Source organism: Cydia splendana, chromosome 7 (assembly GCF_910591565.1).
Source record: "Cydia splendana chromosome 7, ilCydSple1.2, whole genome shotgun sequence".
NCBI classification, from domain to species: Eukaryota; Metazoa; Arthropoda; class Insecta; order Lepidoptera; family Tortricidae; genus Cydia; species Cydia splendana.
The window spans coordinates 22867310-22879400 of record NC_085966.1 but is presented as its reverse complement, the minus strand read 5'-3'; the positions used below and the strand labels follow the sequence as shown (position 1 = coordinate 22879400).

The 12091-nt window shown below is 38.8% G+C and overlaps 1 protein-coding gene across 1 annotated transcript in view; it reads right to left on the bottom strand.

The window, feature by feature from the left end:
• The window catches only part of LOC134792275 (lachesin-like), a 90622-nt gene extending 82682 nt beyond the window's left edge, over positions 1-7940 (bottom strand). Inside the window, exon 1 of the mRNA XM_063763545.1 lies at positions 7765-7940. Within this exon, the coding sequence (XP_063619615.1) occupies positions 7765-7849 (85 nt within the window). The 5' untranslated portion in view covers positions 7850-7940. The remainder of the gene's footprint in view (positions 1-7764) is intronic.
• Between the last annotated feature and the right edge of the window lie 4151 nt (positions 7941-12091).

The window sequence follows — 12091 nt, the reverse complement described above, 5'->3', positions numbered from 1 at the left end:
CGGTTCGTGAGATACAGCCTGGTGACAGACAGACGGACGTCCCGTTTTACCCTTTGGGTACGGAACCCTAAAAAGCTACTTAACACCTAACTAACTAAGGGCCACTTGTCTTGCGCTATACTTGGTTAGCCACTAACTCGGGGTTAACCGGCTAAACCCGGAGTTACCGGTACAATTTAATCCTGTGTTAACGGTTAACCCTGAGTTAGTGGCTATCCCTGGATAGTGCAAGTGACCCTTACCGGTGATAGACATTTCAGCCCTCCGGACGGAAAGCGTTAACTTTCGACCTGCTTTCATACTTTGGTAATTTTATTAGCCCATTATCTAATTATTCTTCTTATTTTATTACATTATCATTGATGAAAACGCCGGTCTTAATTTTATTCCAAGCAATTCCATAATGACGACGTACTCACACAATTTAATTCGCCGTAATTCAATTATGTTTCCCGTTCAATGGGGTAATCATTCCCGAATGCATTCATCATTTGCCTGCGAATTGGAGAATATTGACAAAAATGATAAATTATAATGCAAATTCAATAATGGGCAATCAATTTTCGTTAACGTCAAGAGTGAATATAAAACATATAGGATTCATGTAAAATGAGTATTTTGAGCCTTGTACTATGAACAATTATGAGCATGAGCTCAACTTTATTAATATTTAAGAACTTGTTACGTTTCTGATCTTATTTTGATACCGTAAAATGAGGTGAGTAGGGTCAAAACTGAAATTCAAACCTCGATAACATTTTATTTTTACATATGAAAACTGAATGGTGTATATATAATAAGTGTTCCGGACGTTTGTATTTTAGTTTTTATTTTATTTTGGGTAGTTCCATTTCATAACTTTGACGATAAAGAGGAAAACCCACCTCACCCCGTAGTGCCTCGTATTTGGGGTGAGAGGATTTTGGATCGATTTGTTTTTTATTATGCGTATTACTATAGCTCCATTTTAAATAGGAATACATTATTTTTGTAGCAGTAGCCTTAAAATCCCTTCTCACCCCCCTCTCAAACCTTCTCTCCCCATTCATAACCCACCTCTCCCGCGAAACCTACTCACCCCGTTTTACAGTACGTGGAAGATCGCTCACGCTGATTGGTGCAAGCAAAATGATGTTAAAGTCGTTCGTGATATACAAATACAAAATACTTTATTGCAAAAAATACACGTGAAATATGATATGGAGCTACCCTATAAGCAAAAATATACCCGTGTTGGGTAACACCGCTATGTCGGTCTCCATACATCTAGCGCGACTTCAAGTATGGACTTGCGCAACTTATGCTAGATCGCCTGATATGATAATAATATAGAGCGCCAGTCACCATGACGATCCAAATTGTATATTAAAGGAAAAAATTGAAAAATTTCGGGTTTTGGAATATTATTGTTTAAAAATTGACCAAGACGATCGTCTACGTCGTCTCAAAACCAAAACAAATAGATAAATTAGAATATCCCTATTACCTCAATAGCCAATTCAATCTACAATCTCACATTCAATAATCCTAAGATCATAATCTCCCACATCATTACCCAAAAGCCATTCACTCGCCAATCATAAATGCGGAACTCATTCGTTCCATTCACTCCCGAATGGCGGCGAAGCGAATTACTATATCAATTGTTCGTTCGTTAAACAAATTAAAGGGGTAATTGGGCCCACCTAGGCCCCTAATTAGGGTGCCTGGAGGGTAAGAAAGTGAAGTGTGCTCAATAGATAGTTTATTTTTATTTTTTATTTTTATTATGAATGGGCTTACTCATGGCCACAGACTAGCCGAGGCGTAGACGTGGTCTACGATGGAGCGAGCTCGCCCAGAAGTTGCCTGTTCACTCTTGATTTGAAGGTAGGTCTTGGTTATATATCCTTGGTAAGATTAGAGTACCTTTGAGAACCGCGATCACGAACTTAGAGGGGGGTTGGGATACCAAAGCCCTAACCGCGATGATAATCGCAAATTGGCAAACGCCAAATGAAAATAAATTAATAACTATTATAAGGGTGGCCAAAACATAAGTGCATTCCCGTTGCCAGAAAGGTTTTGGGAATATACTGAGCAACCTTTATATGGAACCAACCCCGAAATCGGGAAAAGAAAAATTTGGCTGTTTCATACATCTTGGCTGGGTCCATGATTTTCTATAGGAGGGTAAATTTTATTTAGCGATTTCGGGGTTGTTCCCATAGTAAAAGTTGCTCAGTATGATCCCAAAACCTCCCTGGCAACGGGAATGCACTTATTTTTGGCAACTGTGCATAGTTTCTCTAGACATAGACATAGACACTTTTTAACTAGGACAAACGCATTTTCACTAAAAACGGGATTTCACGGGAACAGCTATAAAGTACAAAATTAATAGAATCTAAAATATCGCAGCGAGATCCTATCGTTCACGAGCATTCCATTTAAAATGTTCCTAAGAAGGGCTCGCTCCCTATCCGCCTCTATTCAATATTCATAATCGCAATTGGCATTTTTTATCGAATCGACTATCGATTTTCGGATTGTCGGATAACGCTCATTCGATTCGGGAATAACGCCGGCACCAATATTTTTACAAGCGAGTCGATTGCTGGAATTTCAATATTTTTGAAAGCAATCCGGCCGGCAAATAATTTTTTGGTGTTTTTTTTTGCTGATTTTTCAAATTGATAGTGTATGATTAATTTTTGTTTTTCGTTGCATGGGTATAACAATGTTACGAATAAAACCAAATGTGACATCCCACGGGTAAAGGTACCTTATGGCGGTTGACGCTTAGGTACGCTATAGCGCGAAGCTTATATTTAGCTTAACGCCGCTCCAATACTGTTGCGGTTATATGCGACGTAAGCGCCAGCCGCCATATTAAGGTACTTACCTACCTTTTCCCCGGGAAAGTCACAAATTGTTGCTTGGACGAATGTAACCAAACCTGGGTAGGTATGATACTAATTATCAGAATAAATAAATCAATTACCTACACGACTTTTTCTTTTGTGATATAGGACCCAAACGAGCAATAGCTATAGCAAAGAATGCCTGATGGTAAGGAATTACCGTCGTTCATGGTTACCTTCAACACCAAATGGGTTCCAAGCCCGTTGCCAGCCTTAAAAATGGGAGTACCGTCTTTTCTTAAATGTCGTATCGGTCTGGAAATACCAAACACAAAAAAAGTTCATAATGTACCATATACAATCAAGAATTAATACAAAAATGATGCAGCGAATATTTTCATACGAAATTAATTAAGGAGGTAGGGTAATTCGCCAGTCACTGGCCGGTTTTAGTAACTGGCCGCCCTAAACTAAAAATGAATTCTATTCACCAATAAACAGAATTCATTCTAGTATAACGTTTCAATCACTGGCCAGCTTTCAATAACTGGCCACCTTATACTCAAATGAATTATATTTAAAGGTGAATACAGTTCATTTTTAGTTTAGGGCGGCCAGTTATTAAAAGTGGCCAGTTACTGGCTAGTTACCCTATTTATTTATTTATTTATTATTGTTTGTATGTCTTTCCCATCACAGAACAATGGTGTTCCGGACCTTTGGGAGGCGTGCGCGTGAGCCGAAGCCAACACGTAGAGGCCCTTTTGATACTTTAATGAAATGTAAGGGGTACACCGAGCGGAGGCTGCCCTTGCCCGTATCATGGGACGCACGCAGAGGCAGCACCCGCCAGGGTGTAAGGACTATTGAGAGTTGATGGAATCTAAAATGAACTAGGTTATTGGGTGAAAGCGATGGACTAAGAACTGAGCTATGGGGTAAAAAACCGGACGCCTGCCTAATAAAACGGTATGCAATTTTATTTCCGGCAGACAGTGACTCGCCCTCACAAGATGGGCCCCCACAAAAAGCGTCATCTAGGATGGCTCAAGGGCAACACCGGTGTGCGCCGCTTTCTACCCAGTGGCTGTTAACAGCCACTGTGCCAACTCGCGTCTTATGCATATTTCACTTCCACCCCTGGAGCTTATAGCTCTAACGACTCCACTCTGGCCGGCCGGCTAAGGCAAGCCAGAGGCAGAGAATCCTGTCCCACCCACCCTCCTTGCGGGTAACAGAACTCTCCAGGAGCACTCGGGTACGTGAGGTCGCTAATCCCCAACAGCTCGCCACAAGCTGCCCTGCGTTGACTGATTGCACTGGTAAAACCAGCGGGCGATGGGGTCGTCACATCCCTACGCCTATTATTGTTATTATTAAACAGCAGTCATCATAGCATCGTTCGCAAACGTTTCCGCTTGATGCGAAATCGTCTCTACGACCTTACTAACCATATCGAATAAAAAAGAAGAAAGAAAACCGTTGTTCTTGTTCCCTGGAAATAGTAGAAATCATAAAATAATATTCAGTCACACGTGTTGTGCAATTTCACCACGAGTAGACAAATAAAACCAGACATTTTTGTTTCGTTGTCGCTCAAAAATTCACAAATCAAAATGTTTCATTTCGTTAAGTAACGATTCTCTGGGCTACCTGGAGTACCAAAATGTATTTAGAGCTTGGTAGACCTTAGAGACGCGTAGAATTCCTAGAACTGTCATCACTTGTCACATTGACACATTATCATAGTCACATTTTAAGCTGTAAAAATTTTTGTTCACCGAATATTATACTTACGTGAGAGTAGTTTGAATAGTTTCAATACATTTCAGATATAACATTATTTATTTAGTATTAGATCGTTAGAAATCTGGTGTTTAATATACAATATAAATTTAGAGGATATTATAAATTCAATAGTTTGTTCATCAAACAGGCCGTTTCAGATTTGCAAGTCCGACTAGTATGGTGCAGGATCGGCTAAAATATGCAAAACCTGACAGTGCAAACGCGCTGGAAATCGCATTGTATATTTAGTGTGCTCAACATTTTAGCTCAAATTGAACAAATGTTTAAAGCACAAAAGTTTAAACAGACTTAACGTTATATCTTAAAAATCCAGTCACATTATTTTGATAATTATCTCTAATTACGTTTTTAAAGTACCTAATATCTAATTACTTACAATACTATTTATACTTACATAACTGAAAATTATATCATATACTAAAGAAAAAGTGACCAAGCCAATCAATAAGACTGGATTCGAACCGGCATCTTCAGCTAACGCGGCTAAACGCCCTGGACTTTTTTTTTTTTTTTTTTTTTTATTGGAAAAAGGTAAACATTTGACCACAATCTCACCTGATGGTAAGTGCCGATGCAGTCCAGGATGGAACATGCTTACCTAAAAGATGTCTATTCACTCTCGATTTAAAGAGATCCAAGTTATAGTGGACTGGGAATAGATTTGCAGGAAGTGAATTCCACTCCTTAGCCGTTCGCATGATAAAGCTGGATGCATAGCGCTTAGTTCTAATCAGCGGCAGAGTAACGACGTAAGGGTGAAACGCAAGTCCGCGTCTAGTCCCACGGTGGCAGAACGGAGATGGGGGGATTAGATTATGTAATCCCATCGCACACTCCCCGAAATGTATCCTGTAGAATACCGATAAACAAGCTACCTTTCTACGGTGTTCAAGGCTCTGCAGTCTAGCCTCGACCAATCCCGCATCTCCAATAAGCTTCCTAGCGCGTTTGTCTATGGAATCTAAGGCGGCTAGCTGATACTTGGCGGATCCATCCCAAAGGTGGCTGCAGTACTCCATACACGACCGGACTTGAGCTACGTAAAGCTGAAGGAGCTGCCCTGGTGTGAAGAACCGCTTGACCTTAGCGAGGACGCCTAATCGTCTAGCTGCAGATTTGGCCAGAGATTCAATATACGTCCCAAAGTTCAGGTTAGACGAGATACTCGTGCCAAGTAGCTGAAGATGGTTGGATATCGGTACGGATACATCCCGGAAAGTCGGAGTCAGGCCGAATGGACTCCGTTTGGCAGAGAACAGACACGCCTGCGTTTTGGTAGCGTTGAATTTGACCAGGTTTGCGTCACCCCAATCGGACACTGCCTTAAGTGCCAAATTCAGACGGTCTACCATAGCTCGTCGACAAGACTGTACCTCCTCTTTTTTGGCCCGAGCATTGGAGAGATATCTGTCCACGACAGTGCTATCGTCGGCATAGCCAAAAGTATCTGGGACTAGCATATCGTTGATATGTAGCAGAAATAAAGTCGCGGACAGAACAGAGCCCTGAGGAACGCCGGCATTAATAGTCCATTGGTCAGATGTGTAGCCATCTAACACCACCCGAATGGAACGTTCGCTCAGGAAATTCTCAATCCAGTTGCACAGACCAACTGGTAACCCATATGCTGGAAGCTTGCTCACCAAACTTGCGTGCCAGACCCGGTCGAATGCCTTAGAGACATCGAGAGATACCGCAAGGGCTTCACCGTGCCTCTCAATTGCCTCGCTCCAAAGGTGAGTAGCATGCACCAGAAGATCTCCAGTCGAACGTCCCCCGCGGAAGCCATACTGAGAGTCGCTGAGTAAATCGTTATCCTCTAGGTATGATAGGAGCCGCTTGTTCAGTACACGCTCCATAATCTTGCAGAGTATGGAGGTGACTGAGATTGGACGGTAGTTGGCTGGGTCTGAACGACTACCTTTTTTGGGCACAGGTTGCACGTTTGCAAGCTTCCAACACGAGGGCACTACTCCAGTTTCAACTTTTGGGCTACTCGGCCACGGCTTGCTTGGCCACCTTCAGGTAAGACCGTATACACTCTCTTTTGTCGCGTCTAACTCTTTGTACACATACTCCACTTACAAAAGGTCGGTAGAGCAGAAGCGAAGCTCTTTTTTTTCGACTGTGTCTGTGTGAAGTATAGTACTCGTATTATATTCATACGAGAGTTCTTGCTCTGACGGTCTTCCCAACAAAAAAATTATATGCCGGCTGTCCCTACATTCACCTTAAGCCAATCTTTGCGACATTGATTCTGCTTCTTTTATCAAAATGATTTAAAGAAATTAAAGGAGGAGGTTCTTAATTGGTTTGAATGTTTTTCTTTTGTTTGTTGCCTCATAACATCCGCCATTTTCTCGACCAATTTGGCATTTTGTTGTTCATAATATCATATACATAACTACTTCCAGATTAGTCCCAGGCAATAATCCATTTCTGATGTTGAGATCCACGAGAAATTGAGCAAACTAAACGGTTAATAACTTTTTATTATTATTTTAACTTGAATTATTATTTATCCTGTTGCGGATATCATCATTGGTTTGTTTAAGGCCAAGCGTATTGCTGATTTGCATTTGTAGCCACCAGATGAAGCCTGCGTCGTGGATATCATATTTGGGCTATTTTATTTAAAGTTGTCCCCTACACTTTTTTTAAAAACTTGGATTTTTTATGTTATTTCTACTCAGAATCATGAGCTCTCTAATAGGAGAAAAAAAGTGTCCCAAGATTTCCATACAATTTTCGATCTTTCCATTCCGAAACCGCCATACAAAGTCTATGAAAAAATGGTAACGGAATGGGAAAAAAACCTTGGGACACTTTTTTTCTCCTATTAGGATAGAAAGAGCTCGTGATTCTGAGTAGAAATAACTAACATAAAAATCCCAAGTTTGAAAAAAAAGTGTAGCGGACAACTTTAAATAAAATGGCTCACCTACCTATAAACTGGATTATTTTTAACGTTTTGTTTCGATCATTCAATAAATAAGTTTATTTCAGTAATATTACATTTTATAAGTAGGTACTTATAAATATTGATAGGATTATACTTACTATATTATTATATAGAAATAATGTTACAAACTTTTTACATTTAAAAACTTACCGATGGAATCCGTGCAGCGGAACAACACTGAAATTCCCAACACTATCAACTGTATTTCCCACTTCATCACAACGTACAAGCGCATTTTACACAAAAACACCGGCCAGTAACGAAATGTGTATGTTCGAAGTTCGAAAGTTTGGATCGCGTTTTCAACGGTCGGGACGCAGGGCCCCGGCGAGTTCGGATAGCAACTGTTCGGTCGGTGGCTTGGCAGGCCGTAAGGAGTCTTCGCGCATGCGTATAAGTATATGTACAAAAAAAAACCTTTTTTAAACATGTTGTGTAATTTGGAATCGTCGACTGTGTCGTTACACCACCAGACATCCTACACCAGAGCAAGTGACGCCGCAACAGAAAACTGCGTCACGAAAATGATTTTTTAGTATTTAAGTTTTTATTATTGTATATATTATGTTAGTTTGTAAGGTATGTATCTATGGGCCTTAGTAGCCTGAAAATAAATGCTTTGATTGATTGATTGGTTACTATTTAAAGAATATACAAAAAATACACTTTTTTTCTAACTTTAACAATTGGCCACAATGTGACATTTAATAATGTTGCTGGAAAAGAGCTTATATGAAGTTTTATATGAAATTTAACAGTCTTGTCACGATTATTAAGGATGAATCTATTGATACCTATCTTGATTCATGATAAAAAAAAAACAATACAAACAGAAATTGTGGTATTTCAGTTAAACATTTCCATATGTTTTTTTTTTATTATTATAAACTGATCGGCGATTGGCTCTAGTCACACCTGATGGAAAGTCAAGACAGAGCCTAAGATGGAGCTCACCGGTTCAGTAATAGCCTATTCACTCTAGCTTTAAAGAGACCGAGGTCATATTTCTCAGGGAATACAGATGACGGGAGCGCATTCCATTCCTTAGCCGTCCTTACCAAAAATGAGGAGGCAAATCGTTTTGTTTTGTGTTTCTGTTTTTTTACCCATGCCAACAAGCAAGGAACAGACGGAAGGGGGAAGGGGTAATTTAGGGGGTATTACCTAATATAATTTATGAAGGGTAAAAGTTAATAATCATGTTAGCAGTCAATACGAAGACGATGTGAACCCTTAATAAATCAAATAGCCAGACGACAGATAATATCGATGCAAATGTTGCTTCTTGAATCTTGAAGCAAAATCTGCATTTGAAATTCAACGTCGTTGTGTCTGTATTTCGTATATAGATTTAACTTCGATGGAATAGTCAAACTAATTTCCTTTCGAGTCGGATCAAACGGAAACTTTGTGCAATGTTTTGACGTAAGTAACTCATTATCTACGGCAAGTAATAGGTTTTTTAGTCATTTGTTTACGTCGAATAAATAAACTAGTGGCTCTGTGAGCTGTAGACCTCGCGAGCAGAGCTTTAAATAACATGGTGCTAAGAGCTTTAAATATAGTAAATTAAAAAAAAACAATACGAAATTTATGTGTAAAAAAATACAAAAAGTTATAATATCCCAGCTTACAATTACTGGGGATCGAACCCAGACCCTCTGTGCAAACAGAAAAAGCGAACGTTTACAAACTGAGCCAAATAGTTCTTAGATGGGTTGACGAAATTTAGCTACTCCTTCTCAAATTGAAATTTGTTAAAATTAAATATCTCAATACCTCCGAAACCAGCGAAATAAATTTTCTGAATTTTTGGCCATTTAATCTATAAACATATCTCAAAAAGAAAACACTCGTATGGTACCGATACCACTATTTGTTTAGGCGCGAGCTATCACGACTCCGCCATTTAAAAAAAATTCAATAAACCGGACGGACAAAAAATTTTTATTTAGACATAGAAACCAGTCACAAAATTTCACGAGATTCGGTTAAGAATTGCGACCTGTAGAGGAGAACATCCGGACATACAAAAGCAAAATGCTCCAGTCGAAACGTAGACCTTCGCTACGCTCCGGTCAACAAGTTTTAGTTTCAAATAGTTATAACTTGGAGAGTTGTGCATTTGTAAAAATTGAAAATGATTTTAAACGAGAATCAACATCACAGGTATGATTAAATGTATAAACATGGTTATTTATCACGATTCGGCAAGTCTTCCGATCCCCAAATCCTATGAAAACTACTTATTTCAACTATTAATTAATGAAAATTCCTGACATTTTCCTGTTTCGACCGCATTTCTGACAAACGGCCAAAATTACTGACCTCTGGTAACCCTAGAATTAGAAGACCTGCCCCATAGGAAAAAAAAATGACCAAAAAGTGTCGTTTATAAGATTATCTCTGCTTTTGCAGTCGCAAAAATCGATAATTAAATTAAGATCACATTTTAAACTGTGAATTTCGCTCAAAACGCACGTAATACCTACGTTTCATCGCTTTAAGTGCACTCATTATGTTTTCGCTTTAAATCCCCCGTTAAAAACATTGCGTCACCAGTTACTCTTATGTTACGTGTATACAACTGATGGCGTCATTAAGCCCGTGACGTAACATTCTCTGATTACAACATATTAAGAAGGTATGGTGACCGCACCTTTGTGCACGAGGGTGGGAAGTAAGCACACACATTTTTATAATTATGTAATCTTCTCGTGGCTAACCTTAATAGGCTAGAGTAGAAAATTTTCGACCAAAGAACCAAGACCGTTCTGATTTTATAAATCTATTAAGGTTTTGAGATAGATACAATCGCTCGAGCTGCTTAGTGCGAGAGATGCACTGCAAGTAGTATCAAAATTTTAACAAAATGTAATACCAGAATATCGCTCCAGCGTTTTGGCTCTTTTCCGCTGATCAAAAGTAGGGGGCCGGGGGGCATAGTTTGCGGATCACTTACTTGGACTAGACCATTGTTTTGTGATCGAGAGTGGAAAATGTTTTCATGTTCCTGCTACATTACTATTCAAATCTAATATAAAACAGACGGGAATTTACGGGAAAATTGTCTCGGAAGCGCAATCATGGCACCACTCAAGGTATAATTGCGACACTTAAATAAAATTAAGGCAGTCAGGTCGCCTGAATGGCGATCCCAACTTTTCTCGTTGCGTACGAATGAAAAATTACGTCGAATCTTACGTAATTTGATGCCTTGGCCGCGTAACGATGCTGCGTAGTCGCAGTAACTATGTAAGAACAGTACAATTAATTATTTATTATAGGTCAAAGAAGAATAAATCAATTTGAATGCCCAAGTGGTAGTAGAGGCGAGTTAATGGCGAAATTGTGTTATGATTTTATTGATATAATTAAAATCATGACACAACTCAATAAACATCAAAAATCAGCATCACCATTTTAAAAAATAGATCATTGCTCCAAAAACGAGCACTTGATAGAAGTGTAACTATCATTCTCAATACATAAATTAATTAATACTCACTATCTCACTGTAGGTCACTAATTTGACGAAAATCGATATAGGTAGGTGCTCGATATAGACATATCGACGTCGAACCTAAATATTAATTAGAACCTACATAATAATCAGTGTTGATCGACAGACTTAGAGTCAGACCATGTTAAGTTTTCATGCCAAGTGCTACGTCAAGTATGGAGCTAATAAAAATATGAATTGTAACATGCATTCTTAATTACAAATTCATGCAAACTTAGCATGGTTGAAGTCTAACATTAATATACTGTAAACCCTAAGAACAAAAATTTTATTAGGAATAATCTGCACTATATACCTACTACATTGTGAGTGTGCACTGTGGTGCCATCTAGCGAGACATAAAGGAAACAAACGACCGGACATTAATAAGTCACCTGTTGTCAGATGCGAAGGTGTTATGAAAATGTGCCTCTTCCCTTCCCACTCTTGGCGGAAATTACTTCCCTCTTGTGACTTTGGCGAACGGCGCTCAAAAACGAGCACTTACGATGGATTTACCACTTGACGAAACGTATAGGTATAAAAAAATAAATAGGTAACACGCTAACTTTGCAGAAACTTGGCAGTAAGAATGCATACATGCTATATGGATATAAAATATAGGCTCCATACTTGATGCTAAAAGCTATAGCATAAAAGCTATTATGAATGTATGTAATATAAATATACCTATAATAAATGTTTTATGGTAACATGTAGGAATTGATGACATGAAAGTAATATAATTCCTATTAATATTATTTAAGAACACTGAAATTACCTTGTGTATGTATGTACATAGATTAAAAATAAGTACCTAAACAAACGACTTAAAATCGTTATCAACAATCTTATAATCATTTTGTTAGCGTCGTCCGAATGTGCTAGGTATTTAAGACTTCAAATTTGAAAATTGACAGCCGAATAAATAATAGAAGATGAAAAATATTTTTCACCTCAGCAGCTCGAACAAGG